The sequence below is a fragment of the Mirounga angustirostris genome, unplaced genomic scaffold, assembly GCF_029215605.1.
Source record: "Mirounga angustirostris isolate CCGP_5_RB_7025 unplaced genomic scaffold, mMirAng1.0.hap1 SCAF_11, whole genome shotgun sequence".
NCBI lineage: Eukaryota > Metazoa > Chordata > Mammalia > Carnivora > Phocidae > Mirounga > Mirounga angustirostris.
The window spans coordinates 109,389,964-109,412,154 of record NW_026991719.1 but is presented as its reverse complement, the minus strand read 5'-3'; the positions used below and the strand labels follow the sequence as shown (position 1 = coordinate 109,412,154).

The 22,191-nt window shown below is 42.0% G+C and overlaps 1 protein-coding gene across 1 annotated transcript in view; it reads left to right on the top strand.

Annotated features, from left to right (window-relative positions):
• Window positions 1–22,191, top strand: part of GPC4 (glypican 4) — a 106,935-nt gene that overhangs the window by 71,572 nt on the left and 13,172 nt on the right. The window contains exons 2-3 of the mRNA XM_045882691.3: window positions 809–967; window positions 14,348–14,739. Of these exons, the coding sequence (XP_045738647.1) occupies window positions 809–967; window positions 14,348–14,739 (551 nt within the window). The remainder of the gene's footprint in view (window positions 1–808; window positions 968–14,347; window positions 14,740–22,191) is intronic.

Below are 22,191 nucleotides of genomic sequence, written 5' to 3'. Positions count from 1 at the left end.
CTCTTGGCCAGCAACCCCTTGAAATCCACTTACCCCTTTGCTTCCCCAACAGTATAACTACTACTGGTGTGTTTGCTCAGTCTTTGGCTGTCATGTATTTTATTTTATTTTTTATTTTATTAGAGGGGAGGGGAAGCACAGTGGGAGAGTGGGAGGGAGAAGCAGACTCCTAAAGCAGGGAGCTTGATCCCAGGACCCCAAGATCATGACCTGAGCTGAAGGCAGACCCTTAACCAACTGAGCCACCCAGGCGCCCCTGTCATGTATTTTATAAATCATTCTTCATTAAGGGTACCTTCTCTTGGAATGTAAACTCCCAAAAGCTAGAAAAACTATGTCTCACTTATATGACTTGTACAGTATTTAGCATAGAATCTGGACTAATTTATTAAAAAAAAAAAAAAAAAGCCTTGGGTTGATCTTGAATGATACTGTTTATTGGCCACACCGATTTTCCTGTGGTGTAGCAATCTTCTTGATTCGAACGTCCTCTTGTCTTTTGTAGGTGGCTTTCTTATTTTAGCTGTCCCATAAGGGAATGGATGTTTTTGGTTTATTTATCCCCCCACGTGGGGCTTGAACCCACGACCCTGAGATCAGGAGTTGCATGCTCTACCCAACTGAGCCTGCCCACTGCCTTGATGTTTTTAGTTTTAGTAAAACATTTCAGATACACATGATGTCTAGGCTTTTGTGGGAACCTTGCCGGTGGAAATGAAGCAGAGTGTATGCACTTAAGCCAAACTCTTCCCTCTTGGACTTGATGAATGATGATGGAGATTGATTGTTCTACAATTTTATCTTCCAGGTGATCATTTGAAGATCTGTCCCCAGGGCTATACCTGCTGCTCTCAGGAGATGGAGGAGAAATATAGCGTGCAAAGTAAAGATGATTTCAAAAGTGTGGTCAGCGAACAGTGCAATCACTTGCAGGCCATCTTTGCTTCCCGTTACAAGAAGTTTGACGGTAGGTATTGGAACTTTGGTCCAAGTAAGCGTCAGTATGTGCTTTGTTCTTGAATTTGTTTGACACCTTTTATGCAAGTCATGTTTTAGAGGTGGGGACAGTTCAGTTTCTATGATTGCTTTTTCAGAGCTCCTCTGTCTTTTCCCAAGACATTCTCCTTGTTGGAACCTAAGGGCAAGTTAGCCTTCCAGCTTCATTGCTAGGATCCTTCTGGATGCACTAGAATCTGTATGGTAGGCATTATGGAAATATGGTCGCAAGAAGCCAAAAAAGAGATTGAAGGAGTTTAATTTAAAGGCTTTCATTTATTTTCTTGGGTGAACACAAAATAGTGTTGTTGACGTAAGTCACTTAAAAAAAAATCTCCCTAATAAAAAGCAGGCATCTGAAAACTTAGCATAAGCATAGAGATTCTGCAGATGCTGGACTTCATATTAAATTTCAAACTGGATTTCCCAGAGACAACTAGAATCCTAGAAGCCCTGTAGAACATAGATAGGATTAAAATTCAGCTCTTGAGTTTGCATGCAGCAATGACCCAGAAGTAGCTACTATATTTATAATTGTTGTTAAGCTGGGCTTCATCCCTTAGCTGGCACTTTGGCATCATTTGTCCATGTAAAGCCGCGACCAAACTCCTTTCAGTCCCATGTGCCAAACATGAATTCTCATATGCACGCTGTCTTTTAATAGTGAAGAAATAGCCAATATGAGCCAAATGAGAGGCACTTCAGTCATATCTGAGGCAATGTTACAGATAATAGACTTTAAAAACTATAGACTATGGGGTCCAAAAACACCTCAGGATTCTCTTCTCTGGTGCTCTTCACTCAGCTTGAAGATTGTTATGAAGTAGATTTAATTTTAATAGGAATGATTTCCTTTGTGCCTGTTTTAAAGGCCATTCTAATTACATAGTACCTTTGAAGCATGCTTTTCTTGACATTATGTGTGGTGAAGAAGTACAAGGCAAATTTTCAAGATGTGAAATGTCTTTGAGTATTTCTGCAAAGGGCTTGTTACCATGGTGAGAAGTTGGACTAAATTAGATTTATATAGCTGATAAGGCAGTCCCCAGCTAAAGAACAGGTTGTATTTCGAATGTTGGCTTTTGAGATTTGTTATTTGAAACTTATAACCGATTTAATAAGTGTTAGATTCCCAGGCTAGACCATGAGAGCATATTTAATTTGTAATGTAGTTGAATTAAAGTTTTCTCTATGTAGCATGTCATTTATCATACCCATTTTACCACCAGTTACTGTGCAAAATTGTGTTCTGTCTTGATTTTATCTCCTCCTCTTTCTGGATGGATGAAAATGTTTTATATATCCATATATCCTGTTTATTAGTCCACGCCCCCCCCCACATGCTGTAACTATAAAGAGTACTTAACAACGTGTTAACACCATGTGAAGATGGGTGTTATTGTCAAAAGACATCATTAGGCCACCTCTGTCTCTCTTGGTCACTAAACTATTAGTGTGATTATTGAAAAGACTGGTATTCACTTGACTCTGGCATTTCTCATTCAAGACTGTAATCTTAGCATTTTCTTTTACTTTGAGGAGAATACTTAGATAATTAGATGGCCATCTTTGAAAACTTGAGATGCTGGTACATAAAAATGACCCCTTGGGGTTTAATAAGGGCATTTAGAAGGGAAAAAGTCCTGCTCTTTACAAAAGGCTAGCCTGTTGGTAGCATGATGGAGTGGAGATAAAGCTGTTTTCAAGTTCTGCCACCTCCAAGTCGCCCCATTTCCTGTTGGATATGTCTCCTGCTGGTTCGGAGCCCACGGACATTAGTGACCTCTCTCGCCTACAGGCCTGCCGCTTTAGCTATTCTTTCCCCTTCTCACTCCCCGTGGTTTTATAGCATTACTCGTATGATTCCCGTGTGTAATTTTTAAAAAGCCATACAGAGAAACACTATCAGTAAGTGTTAACATATGTTTTTTTTAAAAAGGACGGAAAAACAGTTTCTCTGACCTTTCCCTACCAGGTTTCACATTCAATAAATGTGTTAACACTGTTTCTTTATCAGTTTCAAAACTGGTCATGAAAAATGATTATGAAACTTTAGTTTGTTTCTTCTGACTTCAAATTAAAATATGGCATAGACAATAAAGGTCGTGAGCACAGATTAAATTTCTTTTGAAGGAGTAGTAGTTGAAATGTGTTTGGTCTGGAGATCAAAACAGAGCTGGGATACGTTGCCTATTTCCTCCAGACTAGGTTTTCTGAGATAATTAAATGCTTTTGTATGGTAAAACCTCAGTTGACTGGTATCCAGCAAACCACAATCCTCAAGTGGGTGCTGTGTTTGTTGACTGATTTTTAAGGATGGCAGTTAGGACCCGCCAGCTGTCCTCAGGCCTAAAGAGAAAGTTGAGTGAAATTGTGTAGGGGCTGTCTTGATGCTCAGAAATCCAAGGGCAGGGAGCTTGGTCAAAGAATTTTCCAGGCCATTATAAAGGACAAGCCCGAGCTAATTGATGTGAATGAAAGAGAGGAGGTTGGGCCGAGCAGCAAGATGGCCACTGGAGAACCAAGCCGGGGTGGCCAGGTAGCAGGAAGAAGGCTGACAAGTCATGAGGAAATAGGAGAGGGACGCATGGAAACCCACAAGGTCAGGCAACTTCAAAGGAGCATCTTTTGCCATCTTTAAGCTTATGGTATAAATTTAAAGTGGTGACCCTGAGCCCAGGCATCCGCCTGTACCATCAAAACTTAAGTCCTGTTTATGAGATACTGGCTTCTTTCTAAGGCCAGAACAACTAACTGGTTATAAATTTTTTTTTTTAAGATTTTATTTATTTAGTTTGACAGAGAGAGACAGCGAGAGAGGGAGCACAAGCAGGGGGAGTGGGAGAGGGAGAAGCAGGCTTCCCGTGGAGCAGGGAGCCCGATGCGGGGCTCGATCCCAGGATCCTAGGATCATGACCTGAGCTGAAGGCAGACGCCCAACAACTGAGCCACCCAGGCACCCCTAAAATTTTTTTTAAAAAGATTGTATATTTATTAGAGCGCACACACACAAGCGGTGGGGGAGGGGAGGGGCAGAGGGAGAGGGAGAAGCTGCTGGATCCCAGGACCCTGAGGTCATGACCTGAGCCGAAGGCAGACACTTAACCTAACCGAGCCACCTAGGTGCCCCTCTTAGAAACTTTCCAACAAAAATAAGGTTCGTAGGCTTTTAGTGGGTCAGCCTTCTTTAACTAGAAACCATCCCATTGCCTCAAATTTCTATCCTTCCTCCTCGAGGCGCTCCAGAGTTCAAGTGCCAGTTGTGGAGTTTCAGGGCCAGTTCCCTTATCTCTAAAGGCTTTTTTTGTTCTACATGTTCAATTTTTGTACACGTTTAATTTTTTACTGTTTGCCCATCTAAAGAGATTATACAGTCTGTAAATCCATTTTTAGGTTGTGAACTGTGTGCATGTGTGTGTTTTCAGACCTGGGTAAAGTACAGAAGTATACTTCCTTAGGCAGCATCCCTCCCCACCAAAATGCTCAGGGTTCTCCTATCTTAAACTTGTATGTCTGAGTTTAAGGTCTCACTTCTTTCTTTTTCTACACCGTAATCCCCCTTCTCCACTCTCTAACTGGGGATGCTCCGAACCAGAAATGTACTGTCCTAGGCTGGAGACCTAGAGCCAGGAAGTGAGAGTGGCAGAGCTAGCTGCTCCCCCTCTTGGTGAGTTCTGGGGGGAAATTTTTTTTTTTTTTTTTTTTTGAAGTAGAACTGCTAATTAACATAGCTGAATCGGTTGTCTCATGAATATGCTAATCAGATGCTCAGTTCAGGGGGCTTTGAAAGAATCGCCAGGCAAAGGAATAGAAATAATAGAAGTGGGGCATAATCCGTGTTTTGGGACCACAACATAAAGGCCCACCCCAAAACGTTGCATTTTGTGAGAGACTAGTTGTTTTTAAAAGAAGCATGGTTCAATCAAACAACCCAAATAGATTAAGAAGATTAGAGCTGCCACGTTAAATATATCTCTGAATCACATAGTAAAAATGATGTAACAAGTATGAAAATACATTTTTGCTTAACTTCCCGAATCAAACGGTTTGCATGTTAAAGAAATCTTAAGGAAATAGAGCTGTCTGAGGCTAGTCCATTGCAAAAACTCTGTTAATTCCTCGTGTTAGGGAACAAATGTAGTAACTTCAGGGGCAGAGCGCATAGAATTGTCAGCCTGGTTCTGTTGTGAACCCACTGTGACCTGGGGCAATTAACTGGGTCTCAGTTTTCCCATCCATAAAATGAGGGGGTTGAGCTAGATGCTCTCTAAAGACCCTTTCAGTTCTGAAAATTCTGTGAATCTTCTAAACATGTGACTAGACCAGCTGCTTTAGTGAAAGGTCTTACAAGATGTTAATTAGCCGCCTGTCTGGTACCCTCTATTTTCCTGCTATCATTTCTTAACTCCACTACTTTCCCCAGGTCTTTGAAAACCCTCCCATGAGCCTGAAGCTTGTTAACTCGAATAATAGTAGAAATTTTCTGAATTAGCTTAAAACGCACATAAAAGAAATAATTGTCCCATCTATCTGCACAGGCCAAGTGTAAATCAAAGTGGCCACCCTTCCCTTAAGCCCTCAAGTCCCCTTGTTTTCTATCATTTCACAAAGGCAGGACTCGTCGCACTCTGCAGATTTAGCCAAATCTGTGTTTTAATCACTGACTGGAAATTTCCCAGAGTTCACACGGGCCATCCCTTCATTAGACCAGTCGGAAAACCAGCGTGGAGGCGCAGGGAGTTGACCCCAGCGTGGGGGCGCAGGGAGTTGACGGCATTTGCATTCACAGGCCCATGAAAGCAGTGACCTTAGTGGGAGGAAGCTGGCCACTCACCTTAAAAGGCAAATGCGTCTGACTAGGCTTCATGGCCATTAGCTAAGCTGAAATTTCTGGAATTTTCCTGACCTCTGACCTCCACTATTTTTTCAACTACGTGGTCTTATTCTTGTCCTTTGCACGTCCATATTGACTGACTCAAGACCCCCCCCCCGGGGGGGGAGGTTTTTACGTTTATAGAAAAAACAAGTCTTAAATATCCTCCAAAATGAACATGTGGTAGAATGTAGAACATCCTAGGGCTTGCTTTTTTAATCTTCACCTCAGATTTGATCCATTCAGACGTTTAAAAAAAAATGTGTTGCTTTCTGAAACCTCTGCTGTAATGCAGTGGACAGCATTTCACGGGATGCGTAGCTCGGAACTGGAGAGAGAGGTGTGAGGCCTTCTGGCCATCCTGTGAATGTCACGCTCTTTCCAGATCCTAATGCTAAGGGTCTTTTGATTTCGTTGGAAGGCACTACTCCTCTTTTCTTTACAATTCTATTTTCTTTTCCTTCCATGTGAAGGGGACTAAAATGCTGGGCATTTTTGCTAACTCTTTCATAATCTCTCTGTGAACCTTGATGAAAAAAAAGCCACTGGCAGCTTTACTGTAATCAAATCAAGAGCTCAGACAAAACACATGCATTTCTGTATTGACAAAGGTTTTCTGCCTTTTGAGTTGTTATCTGAAGTGTGACCAATCGTGGCTCTAGCATTGGCTATCTCGTTGGATTGGAAATGCTTGTGCAACTTGCAGGGCGCCCCGAGCCCAGAGCACCAGCGCTGTGGGCCTCTGCTGTTAGCTTTGACTTCTTAAGAAGTCAGGGCATCAGCAAGAAGCAGCTGATCTGTTTGGAGGCAAGTAAATAAAATGGAAGAGCTTCAGCTGAACGGCTTTTATCTACTTTGTTGGTTCATTGCACTTTGAGCCTGGGAGTGGAGAACACTGTTGTTCCTCTCTGCCCACCCTCCTTCTGTGTGTCTGTCTGTCCAGGCAAAGAAAAGGGCGTATTTGATCTAGCACTGCCTCCTAACTGATTGACTGGGGGAATTCTCAAGCCAGCCAGGCCTTTCTTGTTTATTGTCCCTGCCCAGCTCCATCCCCCCCTCCCCTTGAAAGAATTGGCCAAGCCATTGAAACTCTTGTAATAAATATGACTCAGAGAGAGTGTTATGTGGGCACACCTTTTCTAGAGGTCAATGTGCCAGAAGTCTTGAAAACATTCATACCCTTTGATTTAGTCATTCTACTTTTAGGTATTTCTCTCAAGGAAAGAAAGATGTCTGTACAAGGGTGTTCATCACAGCATTACTTACAATAATGACAAATAGGAAATCGGTCTAAATGTCCTATGATGACTCTGGTCTGTCCACATGGTGTCCTATATATGCAGTTGTTAACCGTTGAGGTTTCTGAAGGATCTTTAATCACATACCCGAGAATAGGGTACAGATACGTTACGATCTCAAGCCTGTAACAATACATATCTTCCTAGGAAGAAGAGAATTTGATAAACCGTTGTTGCTGTCTTTTAGTAGTGGGGTTATTGGCAACTTGTTTCTATTTTCTTCATATCTTGTCATACTTTTTAAGTTGCTACAATTTGAAGGGGATACTTGATAGGAAAAAATTGTATTTTTTTCATGAAAAATGCTTCGGTGGCATTTTAAGAAAATATTTGGGTTTTTCCCCTTAAAGTATCACAGTGGTCACTATAGACCATTTGTAGACAGAAAAATGCATGGAAACCTCCAGCAATTAAATGAGTAGAATAAGGGAAATAAAGTACTCTTTGAATATGTGAAGGTACAGTATTTTTCTGGTTATAAAATGTCACTGAAAAATTTGGGTGAACAAAATTGAGAAACATCTATTGAAAAAAATTACCCCAGGTCCCTAACATCCGTTGTTTTTATATCAACATTGTATTTGCCTTATCTTTTTTTTTGTGCAGGTAGATGCAAATTGGAACCATAACAGATTATTGTTACTATGTGTCCTGATTATTCTCTTAATAATAGGTCATGAGCACCTAGACCATATTATAAGGTTTGTATGTGAGGCCATAGAATAGATCCACCTAGAGGTTGGTATATGGAACTCTTGGGTGGCTTTTCCAGCCTCCTGGCTTCCCTAAACATCCCCTCAGCCTCCTCTGAGCACTTGAATGAGAAGGAGTATGTGTGTTAAAGGGAATTGGCTTAGCTGGTACTGGGTGTACCCTTAGTACGGATGGAATGGGGTCTAGTAGAAGGCTTACAGTCTTTAGCCCATGTCTCTGGCTACAGTAGAGCATGAGGCAGGGGCCATGAGAGATAACATAAGGAGCTTTAGCATTCATAATGGGTTAACTAAGAAAATTAACCTTGCAGAAAAAGAGCCATGCCTACTTTGGCAAGCTCCTAGCACCGTTTCGTATGTTCACAGCCCCTAGTAAGGGCTGCAGTTGGCCGTTGCCCCGTCATCCTAGGGGAGGTCTGTTGATGTGCTGTCAGTTGATGAACATTTGTCAAGTACGTGTCCTTTCAGTACATCAAGCACTTTTGAGAAGTAAGATTATGCCAAGATGGAGGAAAGTGCCTGCTGAAAACTTAAGCAGACGTTACCGAAAAAGCAAGACAGAGGGAGGAGATCGTCAGAGACCAAAGTTTCCATTTCGTTTAATTTCCTTTTTCTCTTCCATTCGCAGATGCTTGTGTTAGCCGTTCTTGATTAAATGTGTTGATCTCTGGTGAAAGGGTGAATAGAACTCTTTGAATTTTCTTAACAGTGAGAAAAGTATGATTTGTAGCACTTAGAAGGAGGCTTCTTTTCTCAGGAGTTTTGTTGAGGTGGTAACTTAACTGTTCGCACACCATGCCAGGGCTGCGAAGTTCAGTCTTTACAGTAAAGAGGAAATTAATCCTTCAACGTAAAAGGCGGCTTCCTAATAATATAAATACAAGGTGGTAATTTATAACACGCAGCCAAGTGGATTGAATAGAAAGGACTTCTAATCTCTTAAGGTCGTGGGTTAGTTCTAGAATGTTTTCTAGCTCATTCATCAATAGCCAGTTGATTGTTTATAATGGAGTAACTAATGGCGTTTAATAGCAGAACTGGGGCCTTTTGACCTGTTTCAGGAATTTTGAATGTTTATTTGATGCGAGACAAGTGGCTGGGGATAGAAGAACATGATGTTCTTCTTCGTTCTTTTAAAAGACAGGATATTTGCGTAGAAAACTTTTATATGGAAAAGGCGACCTCTCGTTCTAGTTTTTCCCATGTTAAACGGATACTCCTGACTTCCGCATAATCCATTTTAGAGCTGGCAGATACTTTCAGTCCCCCTAGCTCAGCCCTTGTACTGAGCGGACTTCTGGCAGGTGAAGTGTGTGGGGAGGGTTGGGAGTTGACCTGCTGCTTCATTCTTAATTTTCCTTTCCCCGATTCTTTGCTTAATCCCTGATCTGTGTTTATATATGCGTGATGTGTGTAATACTCCTCTTCCATGGGTTGAGGTTTCTCCATTCCGTGTCTTTCACTCAGTGGTGGCTCCCACCCTTGTAGATGTCTGGGACATTTCACAGCATTGGAAGCCAGAGCCATTAAGCATTTCCTTTGACTAAATTGCTCCCAGTTTTATAAGGCCTTGGGTCTTCTTAATTGACCTCCATCAGCTTTGGCTTAATTCATGTTCCCCGAGCTGGATAATATTCGACTCTACCGGGAAAGATAAAAACCAGCCTTAAGAGATTTTTAAAGTGACTGTAGGTAGGAAGAAACCCTAAAGGTGACCATAAGAACCCTTCACTGATTACAAGTAGTGTCCGTTTATTGAGCATCTCTGGTGTGCTGGGCATTATCCATATGAGGTGAGCAGTAACAGCGTCATGTTATGGATGAGGCCAAAGAAAATCAGAGAGGTTAGATCTTCTCTCCATTCAAGGTCACACTGCTCATAAGTGAGGGATCCCATGCTTTCCCCACTGTATCACTCCAGTTTAGATATGTAGCATGTTACAGTGCTTGTTTCCACCCCTGTGTTACGTGCTCATCCTCGAGCCCTGGGAGTAGCAGTTGCTTGATCCTTAGAACGTAAACACTTAAGCCTCCAAACTGAAAGCTGAAGGAGAAATAAACCCTGATCACCTCTTTGACTCTGTCTTTCAGACACCTGTAGCATCACTTGAAACAGACTCCCTGCCCAGCATTTTCCATGAGTATAAGCAGTTGTCACAAGGGAGATCTAATTTCCCCATTAACTTAAGCTTCTGATCGTTGCGGAATATTGGGTTACACTGCTCTGGCTGGTCCTCTCTTAGCCACCGAGTGTCTTATAATTGGCTTCAGGCATAATGATTAAGAAGGAATGATTGCTAGCTGTCTTGGGCCTGTACAGTTTCTCTTTAGCAGTTAAGATCAGACCCTGATCCTGAATTCTGAATAATGGGGGGAAAAGTGAAGATGAACATTACAGTGATTAGTGAAGTTGCTACTGATGGCCGGGACCGGGACCGGGGCCCGAATGTCTAATTTTGCTCTATTCCTCATTGAGAAGAAAGTGTCCTAGGAAGAAAGGGAGGAGTGGGGATGCAAAAGAGTTATACACGAACGTGTGAAAGCTGCTAGTTTGATAGAAGGAGCAGATGTAAAAGCTCCCCCCCTTCTCCTTTCTTCTCCTTACAGCAAATTATTATGTTTTGGTTGATATTGGACCTAACTGGTATGGATTTTGGAATTTAAATTATATCTGCCATCCTTACAAGGGCTCTGAGGCAAAAGGCATAGTTTGAATAAGTCTAAAGAGAAGGGAGTTTGGATCCTTCAGGTCCCTTGGCTTTTGTTCTCTTGACTTCCGTAGGCGAAAGAGATGAATATTTTAAAACTTGCTATATGCAATGAAGGATTAAGGATTTTATAGGTGCTTTAAAAATCTCTGGTGCACGTAAAGCCATGTGTGGAGGGTTGGCAGTATAGTAAAGGTGAGTTGGATGAAGGAAATGTGTCTTCTCGGGAATGTTGATTATAGTCTGGGCAGGAAGGTTAAGATGCGTGGTAAAGGGGCGCCTGGGTGGCTCAGTCGTTAAGCATCTGCCTTCGGCTCAGGTCATGATCCCAGGGTCCTGGGATCGAGCCCCACATCGGGCTCCCTGCTCCGTGGGGAGCCTGCTTCTCCCTCTCCCACTCCCCCTGCTTGTGTTCCCTCTCTCGCTGTGTCTCTGTCAAATAAATAAATAAAATCTTTAAAAAAAAAAAAAAAAGATGCGTGGTAAAACTGTGTGCTTTGCTTTGCTTTGAGCCCATAATAGCCACTCAGTACATACTTGTCAAATTGCATAGCCATTAGGAGGGATTCAGTGATCAGATTTTAACTTGTTATATCAGTTTTATAGAATTTCTGTATATAGCCCACTCAAACAATCTTTGTATTTTCAACTTATATGGCCATACTAAAGAGTCTTTTAAAGTGTGTCAGAAAGGAAATCAATTTTCTGAACAATCAAAGGAATTAGAATTGAGTATGTATGTAGCACCAAGCTAATCTCTTAAAGTTTAAATTAACATCACACATAGCACGCACGCACACACCCTTCCTAGACAGAATTTGAGTCATGGGAAACAAAGTAAGGTCCGTGATGGTATTGGACAGAGGGCATGCTGGTTTGAAATCTGTTCTCCTCTTAATTATACTCCAAAGCAGCTACGTTATACAGAGTAACACCAACCCATAGGTTCTTGATCTGAATGAGGAACTCTAAGACTTTTATTTTTTTTCCCATAAAATGTTCAGTGTCTTAGCATTTCTTTGACCTCGAGCACTTTGAAGCTTAAACAGTGAACTCTGACATTGTATAGCTTTTTTAAATTAAAACACCTCTGAAATGCCTCTCTGCCCCCACCCTTAAAACCTATACAACTGTAGGTGCCATTCACTAGAAATGCAAGTAAGTATTCAGTTATTTATTAAATGAGTCATCAAAGCACAAGTCAAATAGTTTCTAACATCCTACTTTTACACTAAATGATGTGTGCCAATTTTATGAGCAATATAATAAAAATCCAGTATTAGGGAAGGACCTGTGGTGTGGTTGCCTTTGGAATCTTCTCTTTTGGATCGTGAACTAGTAATAGCAGTGGATTGACACAAGGCTTTGCATATTGATCTCAATGGCCAGGCTTTGGTTTCCCAGCATGTGAGAGCTACGTGTGCAACCTGTGGGACACATACTAACGCAACTCAGCGTACCTTCTTTATTATGTCCCAGACGACCCAGCAGCACTTGGCAGGGCTGCTAGGGATTCGAGCAAGGTATGGGAAGTGGACCAGATGGCATTTCCAGGTTGCTTCGTACCCCAACACTCCCCAGCTTTGAATTCTAGAAAAGTGCTACCTGCATCTGGACACTCAGTTGAGAGACTTCCACAAAAGAAAATTTACCCCCCCCCAAAACATCATAAATCACACCCAAGAATGCAAGGAAAAAAATGAAAAAAACCCAAGTCACTGGAAAGAGATTTTCCTCTAATTAAAACGCTTAACCCGTATGCTTCATATTTAGCACAGCCCTGAGCTGGTGTTGATTGCTATTGAGGAGGGAAATGGGACACGTTTCCTTGGCGAGAGCAGCAGTTCTCAAACCTTAGGGGAAGCAGAGTCGCAGATGGTTAGGCTCCATGCCCAGGGTCTCTTGATCCGGTGGGTTTAGGGTGGGGTCCAAGAACTTGCATTTCTGACAAGTGCCCTGGTGATGTGGTGTTGATGTTGGCCTGACTTGACCACACTTGAGAATCACTTGGGATTTTGGAGAGAATTAGAGGCCTCTCAGGTACCTGATTTGAGTAATGCTTTTCATACGGTTCCCCTAGCTCCTTGTGTACTTTCTGGTCTTCTTCCGGGGAGAGAACTTGGGCAAAAACGCCAGGCTGTGCACTTGTAATGGAGATGAGGAGTTGACTTGCGTCCCCGTTCCCCCACCACCAACCTTTTTAGCTCTTCAGAGGGAATCCATTTCCCTTTGTCTCCTTGAAGAGGGCCCAGGAAATACAAAACAAGCAAAACTCAAAGGAAAAAGAAAGAGCTCCTCTCCCCACAAAAATACCCCGCAAACAAAACACACATAGTTTGAAAAGCTGGAACCCAGAAGACTGTGGACCTTGAGGCTCAAGCCACCATGTGGTTGCCGAGCTGGGGGCATAGGTATGGAATCTCTTGGAAGGGAGCAGTCACACGCATCGCCTCCAAAAGGCTTCAGCGTTTCCAGTGCAGGTTTTGAGAAACTATTGGGAAGTAGTTTTCAGCCTCTGATTTGCCCGCCCAACATGAGAAGATAATGGCTTTGTCTCGCTATTGCATTTTGAGAAGATTGCTAATGTTCTGGCTTCAAAGGAGGCACCAGATTTTTTCTTCTGCTCCATGTTCACTTGGAGGCACTTTCTTAATTGATGTGGTCCTTACATTTTGCTTTAGTATTTATTACATTTCCTGCTTGTAAACTTAATATCGTGAAGTGTTTATTTTTATACCAGCCATAGGTTCATTAAGAATGATTGTTACAGATACACCATTAGCTCCTTTCTTCTTTGAACTGCCTAACAAAAGCTTCAGGAGAAACTAATTTGCCCTTTGTACTTGAGAGATTAAAATCTTTTTAACACTCAGGCCAGAAAGTAAAGGTGGAATAACCAGGTATTCTTACGTATTTTTCTGTTATTTTCCCTGTTGTCCGGTAAATATACCAAATCTGTGGTTGAGTCTGCTAGGCATTGCACGTCTCTCTACCCCCCTCCCCCCCTTCCCCCTTCTTTCCCTCTCTCCCCACCTCCACCCCCACCCCCAAAGAATCTCATGATGTTACCATATGAATCCTTTAAGAACCCAAGGTCAACTTGGATACCCCAATTTTTCACAGGGAACACCTGAGAACTTATTTTCAGAAAACCTCAGTGCTAGCTTTTGTGGTATTTCGTTATGTTTCTTGGCCTCCAGCATGTCCCAAGCAGTGTTCTTGCATGTCACGTAGATGTAAGGAGAAAAAAAAAATTGTGTCCAAGTAAAACAACATGTTTTAAAAATACCTGTCCTGGTGTCAGGTTTCAGTTAGGAGGCATTGTTAGCTTTGGTTTAGATTCTTGCAGTAGAAAGTTCTGGCAAACCTCATTTTTAGATTTCATGTACCCATTTTTATCAAGTTCTTTATTTACCTTGTGACTGAATGAGAGAAGTGTCTGTGTGTGTGTGTGTGTGTGTGTGCGCGCGCGCGCGCGCGCATACAAGCATGTTTTATATTGACTACTGGGAAGTTGTTGGTCTAAAATAATCATTTTTCCCCTTTCTTAAGTGTAGACACGTGTAAGTGACTGTGACTCGTGAGCTAGATTTCCTTTCATTGACACGAAAAGGAATCCACCTTATATACGAGTGTGTTTTCCAAATTCATTTTGTCATATTTTTTCCAGTTTTCAAACTGACCTGAAAAATGCTTTGTTACTTAATTACTGAAAACCCTTTCTTCCATTTTTTTTTTCTTTTTTTGTTTTGTTTTTAGAATTCTTCAAAGAACTACTGGAAAATGCAGAGAAATCCCTGAATGACATGTTTGTGAAGACTTATGGCCGCTTATACATGCAAAATTCTGAGCTATTTAAAGATCTCTTTGGAGAGCTGAAGCGCTACTACGTGGCAGGAAGCGTGAACCTGGAAGAAATGCTAAGTGACTTCTGGGCTCGCCTTCTGGAGCGGATGTTCCGCCTGGTGAACTCCCAGTACCACTTCACAGATGAGTATCTGGAATGCGTGAGCAAGTACACCGAGCAGCTGAAGCCCTTCGGAGATGTCCCTCGGAAACTGAAGCTTCAGGTTACGCGTGCATTTGTAGCTGCCCGTACTTTTGCTCAAGGCTTAGCGGTCGCAAGGGATGTAGTGAGCAAAGTCTCTGTGGTAAGTGCTCTTTGCATCCTGTGTGTTTGTTTTTGTTGTTTCCTTTTAAAAGAAAGTTTGCGGGGGGCGCAGTCGGTTGGGCGTCAGACTCTTGATTTCGATTCAGGTCGTGATCTCAGGGTCATGGGATGGAGCCCCAGGGCGGGCTTCATGCTCAGTAGGGAGTCTGCTTGGGGTTCTCTCTCTCTCTCTCTAGATCTCCCCCTCTTGCTTGTGTGTGCGTGCTCTTTTTCAAATAAATACATTTAAACAAAGAAAGTTTGGGAGGTAGAAAAATGAGTAGAATTCCATGGACTCAGTAACCATTTTCTTCTCTTCTGCTGTCTTCTTTCTCTTGGCCTTTCCCTCACACACTTTATTCTGATACAGATACGCCCTATAGTTAGATACCATGCTGTGATGAACATCATCCTATAACATCGTTCTTTGTAGTGGTTTCTTGGGTAGCTCTTCTATTGGAACCTGGTTTAGTATCTTTTCAGCTCCTATTCTACTTCCCCTCCAGAGAAAGCAGCAGACAGGCTCCATATTTGGTTGCTTTGAGTGACTAGGTTTGGGCCTGCTAGTTACAGTCTAGAGCAGTATTGAACATGCATTAGTACGTGGTTCCTTGTTTTAAGGTACACTCAGAGCTCTTTAGAAGGCAGAGCTTTTTATGACAGTGGGGGCCACGTGCTCTTGACTTACAGCTTTGTTTATAGGGTTACCAATAGAGAGAATGAAATTGTAATATGTAAGCAAGAGCAGATTGAAATGAGGCACATTTCCCTCATTTATAAGCTAAAGGAATTGGACAATGTTCTTTGAAACCAGCTTAAGGAGGTATTTCAGGGGCCTCCTTGAGGAGAGGCAAGGGAGATGAGGGGAATCTTCTAGTAAGCGAGACTCTGCATCTGTGACTTTACCTCCTGGCTGCACCAGAGAAACTTTGCTTTTCTCTCTTTTCAAAGTAGAGGGTTTTGTTTTTTTTTTTTTTAAGATTTTATTTATCTATTTTGAGAGCAAGCAGGGGGAGGAAGAGGGAGAGAGAATCTGGAGCAGACTCCCGGCAGAGCACGGAGCCCGACACAGGGCTTGATCTCACGACCCTGAGATTGTGACCTGAGCCAAAATCAAAAATCGGACACTTAAACTGACTGAGCCACCCAGGTGCCCCTCAAAGTAGAGTTTTGAGCAAGATTTCAAGGGGGAAAAGGTTCTATGGCTCCTTCACTCCCTGCTCCCCCAGAAAAAAATGAAATTTGAAAACTTCTGGAAGGTCTTCCTGCCTCTACCCTTCCATGACTTAATACCAGCAAAGAAACAGTAATCTGGGACAAGTTACCTTTGGAAGACTCATCTTGGTGCTGTTACATTTCAGCCCTCAAAGGAAAAGCCAAATTGTAGTCCATTCGCTAAAAAAAATTGCAGACGAAGGACAGCAGCTCCTACTGAGGCCATTTGGTGGTTTTGAGGACTGGAGGGCATGGTCAAAATGAAAACTGAACAGCGATACAAACATCTGGGCTATCAGTCTGATTGCCTATCAGTTCATTTAGAGTTCGGGTGACCACATAATTTATTGTCCAAACCAGGATGCTTATTGTCTAAACCAAGAGGTGCTTCTTACCAGTCTTACCCAGACAGCATGTGCCGCTAAGTTTGAAGAAGCAACCAGGCTTGTCCTGATCAGGCCAGGCTTCGTGGTTACCCTAGTTAGAGAGGAAACTTAGACGTTAACCCAGTGAAGGTAAGATTCTAAAGAATCGTGTACCATAAAAATTAGGTGTTTCTAAGATATTTCATCCTAAGATTGGGTGATAGGAGGCTTAGTTGATTGGTCATCGTCATTATTGCAGGTTTGCATGTTCTCTCTCATCTTCAGGCACATAAACTTTCAGGGAACAACAGTTCTTTCCAGCATGTTTTTGTTGACTCCTTTTCCTCCTGATAATTCTCCTTGTAATTTGCAAAAATTTGTTGGGGCATATGAGAGTAGGTGGGAGCAAGTAGGGAGGGTGATGGTTATAATTAAAGGAATAATCTGATTCCTGAACTTCTGCCAACCTCAGCAACCATTATGAATTTTGCAGATGCTCATGTCAGAGTCCTGAAACAAGGCACAGTTATTCCACATCACAGTTATTGACATGGTAGCTCACCTAAAACATCTGCCCTCCTTCATCGAGTCCTTGCATTCATCCTCAGCTGAATAGGCGGAAAGGCGCTGCTCTGTGGTTTGAATGAGTGTGTGTGTGCGTGCACACTCGTGTGGAAGAGAAAGGCAAGAAGTAGAAAGACCTTTGCAAGCATCTGAAAATGGTTGTTTTCCATTAGCCATCTCCCTTTCAGTTCTTGGGAAGAGGGACCAGGCCGGCAGAAGTCTGGTTAGCCTCACTTTGCTAGGTTGGAAACTCCCTTAGAGAACTGAGATTCCAGAGCCTCCAACTCACAGCTGAAGGCAGTAGATGAAACAAGGAAGTGCTTTAGAGACCCTTCATTGCAGATTTAGAAGATCAAGGGCAAAAAGGCTTGCGGTTGTCCACTCCAGCCCACCTCCCAGGGTAGGGAGAAGGAAGGAGTTGTGGCTTCCCAGTGTCACATTCTTCTTGACATGGTTCTCAGAATTCATGGTGGGAAATCCATAAGATTGGCTTTTGTATAAACGATTCAAACACCCTTAACTATACAATAAAGAGTATGTGACTCAAAAGAGTCACAATTTCTGGTGTTTCTTCTGGTATGAATTTTTTTTCCAGCAAGAGATTTCCTGTGTACCTTAGTATTGTTAGGTTGTTTGAGAAAGTTCCTTTCTAAATATAACCCTAAATTTGCTTCAGAATTGATCTGTATTCTACGTTCATTGTATTTTCTCATATCTGTGTAAGAGATGTTTGCGTAGTAACATGAGAATACAATGAATACAAGCTATAAGGCTTGATTTACTTTGAGTAAACATTGCTTGCCAATTGTTTAGTTAAAAATACTCTTTTATGTCTACTTAAAAGTTGAATTTGTAACTGGAAGCTTTTTAATAATGTTTTGCTTCCCTACTGAGCTTCTTCTAGACTTAAGGACTGATTTGAAATCAAATCCTTCAACTAAGTTAGGTCATGTTATCTAAATTACACAATGATAAGATACTCAGGTATCAGGTCAATTTCTAAAGGAGTTAAAACACAAATTATTGAAAAATCTCTCATCTATATAATGTTTCTGCCTAGAATTAGCTAAGGAATACTTGGATATTTGAGAAAATACTTAGTACGTTAATTTCTGGAGTATGACTCCCAAATAAACCAATTTTAATTTAAGATACAGTGGTGTGGGGAAGACAGTAAATGATCTATCAAAACCTTACTTCAAGGGGCGCCTGGGTGGCTCAGTCGTTAGGCGTCTGCCTTCGGCTCGGGTCATGATCCTAGGGTCCTGGGATCGAGCCCTGTGTCGGGTCCCCTGCTCCGCGGGAAGCCTGCTTCTCCCTCTCTCACTCCCCCTGCTTGTGTTCCCTCTCTCGCTGTGTCTCTCTCTGTCAAATAAATAAATAAAATCTTTTAAAAAAAAAAACCTTCAAATTGAGCACGTTGGAAACAAAGTCTGCAGTTGCTGTCCAAGGGTTGTCTGCAGGTGGGACTAGAGCAACTCAAGAAATAGACACTCCTTTTGGTGTCCAGTAGAATGAATTACCTTGGGCTTGAAAAGACCATTCAGAGTGGAGAGTATATTTCCTCATTAAAGAGAGTCACCTCACCCACCTCATCTACAAAGAGGTCTCTGAAAGTCAAATATGAGAAGCACTGGGGTCTTGGGGGTAGTTACTGCACACTCAACTCAAACACGTTCCCACTTTCTCTTCATAAGTGGATGCCCTGTTTTTCCAGCTTACTTTTGCCACACAAGGGTTGTAGTTAAATGCTGAGCAATGATTTGATTATCACTAAGCCTTTTAAAGGCTATTAGCACCAGTAAGCTTAACTTACTTCAAGAGAAAGTCACTTCTTAGGCCAAGTATACTTGCCTTGCTTCAGATTTTTGGGGCCAAACCTGCAGTGACTGCAGCTTACTCCACTGAGCTTTACAATTCCAACTGCAGAAAAGTCCCTTTAATTGGTAACAAATGGTCCAAGAGCACCCTGGCACTACACATCTCTGTATGACTTAGTCCTTCGTTACATGTCATGGTTCATGATGCATTTCTTACTGACCTGCTCTAGCAGCAGTTTTGCCTGGAAGGGTGAAGTCTGTTGTGGTCTTTCAGAAATGCATGAGTGGTTACATGCACCATGAAAATGAATAGCTCCTATGCCAAAGAGAGTTGCATTCTCATGGTTTCAATTAACACTGACATAATGGGACTATGTCTACACCCCCACCCCAAACTCCAGGGGCTATAATTAGAAAGCAGTGCCTCACCATTGTGATGTCTAAGTGATTGTCCTGCCTCGAGAACAATTTCCATTGCCCCCCTTCAATTTTGTCTGTTCACAATGCCCTGACACCTGCAAGAGGACTGCACAAATGATCTTGCCATTTCCTGCATCATTATAAATGTAAATTCTAATAAAGGTCTGTCCAAAAAGCTTTTAAGAAGCTAGGTGTAGACACTTGTTCAACCCTGAATATTTGTTTACACTCACCACCTTAAACAACTCGAATTGTGAAGAGGAAGGTGGGACTGTAGCTGACAGTGGGGGACGAAGTGGGACAGCAGAAGCGTGGAAAGTGTTAAGGACTTGAGACGGCGTGCTCTCGGAACAAAAATCGAGCCCTCTGCAAGGAGGTTAACACAGTGTTGCTTCAGTTTTATTGACAGCGCATCAACAAATATTCCTCAACGGGCCCTGGTTTGTTCCACATATTTTGTTATGTCTTGAAAATTCTGTTCTCGGGAATAGGAATATCTCATCCTTCTTTCTTTTTGTGTGTGCACTGAATTCAGACCAGGACGTTGTTGTGGCGCCTGGGTGGCTTAGTCAGTGAAGCGTCTGCCTTCGGCTCAGGTTGTGATCCCAGGGTCCTGGGATCAAGTCCCGCATTGGGCTCCCTGCTCAGCGGGGAGTCTGCTTCTCCCTCTCCCTCTGCCCCCCCCCCACGCCTGCCCCCACTCATGTTCGCTCGCGCTCTCTCTCTCTCAATCTCAAATAAAATCTTAAAAAAAAAAAAAAAACCCTAGGAAGTTGTTGAATAAACTCATCACATCTCACAACATGTTTGGGTTTCCTATCTTTTTTTAATCATAATTTTGGGAAATATTTCCCCTTATTTTTATTGGGTGTTTATGTTACCAAGCAACAGATAAAATCTAGGTCTTTTTGTTTGTTTGGTGCAGTTGGCTTTGCAGACCAAAAAAAAATATTGCAGCAAATGTATGTTAGGGACTGGAATAAACTAAAAGGAAATGTAGTGTGGCTTAAGGTTCGTCCGGAATCACCGAAATGAAATCCAGGCTGCATGAAGAGTTCTTCTCCAGCAGTTTTCTTTTTTCAGGCTGCCTGCAGTAGTTTTCAATGTGGTGTTTGGAAAATGCAGGTTATTGAGTAGAAAGTCTCGATCTATATTAAAAGAGTCTTTGCAGAGAAGGGGCCTTTTCTGCAAAGGCTTTTTATAGCAGAAATGACATGCAGATGTCAATGTCAGATGTATACTGGGTGGCAGGAATGAGTATCCTACAAAAGGGAAATGAGGATTCCCCTCCACACACCCCCCCCCACTGACTTTTACCATGAAACACAGACAGCCTCCTAAAATCCTAAGGCACTTCAATGTTTAGAAAGACCCTTGTCAGTCTTGAAGGATTTTATAAGACTTGGAAGTTGGCTATTAATATCTTGTCATTATGGGTCAGTAACTCAGATAGATTTTGATTTGAGGGCGTATAGAAGTGTTGAGTCCAGATGATATCCCCTTTCTACCATACTGTCCCCCAAAACTAAACAAGTCAGACCACCTCATTCTCACGTAAGTGATGTCAGACCTTTTTCTTACATAATATCCCACTTCCTAGTAGAAATTGATCATCTCTGCTACATTTAGCCATAATTCTTTAAAAATGTTAAAACTTTGGTAAAATATGTGTATTGTTTTCTGGTGTTCGTTTGTTTAAGTGAGCTCTTTTTTCCTCCATGTGCAGCAGTGTTTACTGGAGCTTTTGAATTCTTCGTGAGCAGGGACGGTGGGTGGTATATATATATATTTTTCCCTCGCCCCTGTGCCATCTCGACCTATTGTGAAAATAGAGCAATGGCTGAGGAAGTCCTTGTTGTTCATTAAACAGTATGTCATTTCATCAAAGGGTCTGGTCAAGCACATCCACCATGTGGATGAATCCTAACTTGCCCTCCAATGTAAAAATGGTTTCATTTGGTCACTACATTTGAAAACTGCAAATTCTCACCAGAAAACCATCCAGCCTCATAGCTGAGCATTTGCTGTGCGTGGATCCCCTTTGCTAGGTCTGGGGCGCTGTGGGGAAAGGACCAAGCTTCCTATGCTCCCCTCAAGTTTCTTTTACTGTAATGTTCCTCAAAAGAAGCCACTCTGATACACATCAAGGAAGCTGAGTGTACATGCTCTAGAACCAAAATGCCCACTTTCAAATCTTGGCCATTCCCTTGAAGATCTTGTCTGAGTCCCTTAATCTCTTTTGACCTCCGCTTTCGCATGTGTGAAATGAATTGATAATATGCCTCTCATATGATTATGGGGAGGCTTAAATGAGTTAATACATGCAAAGTACTTAGAAGAGATCCTGGCACATAGTAAATACCTTGTAACTGTATCTTATATATCAATAAAATCCATTAAAAGCTATCAGTAGACAGGTAATTCTGACATAGAACAGAATATTCTTCTCTTCAGTTTTGACATCAAGACCCTGCATGATCATGAAACCATAGAAGCTAAATAAGCATTTTTTCCTGAGACCATTGATCCATTCTTTGTGTTAGTGCTTCGAAGGGGGAAGGGAGGAATGTACAGTTTTCCCTCCTCTGCTTCTAAATATTTTGAGAAATAACTAATCTCTAAGAGAGGTTTGAAAAATGTGCCTTTTATCAAAGCAATCATAACCCCCCCACTCTCACTCCTACCCCAGCCCCAAGGATTCCGGCATCAGGGCTCAACAGACCATTCTAAACAAAAGGAAGACCTCAAATGTTAGTCAAGAGGACCTATGACCCAAAGGAACAATTATGTTGAATATTTTAAGTGGCATGTCATGCCATAGAGCATCAGTATAGAATTGAGGATTAAAAGACAACCTTGGAGTATAGTTGCCCCTTGTGTTAATCCCCACGGGGCAGGATCTACCACTTGGACTTGGGTCCCCACGTAAATGTACTTTAGTAAGTAAGTTATTTAGGGACTCAAGAAGCGATTGATTTTGAGGATTATGAGGGAGTAGAATGTGAATGAACTTGAATTTAAAAAAAATTTTTTTTTTTTTAAAGATTTTGTTTATTTTTATTTATTTGA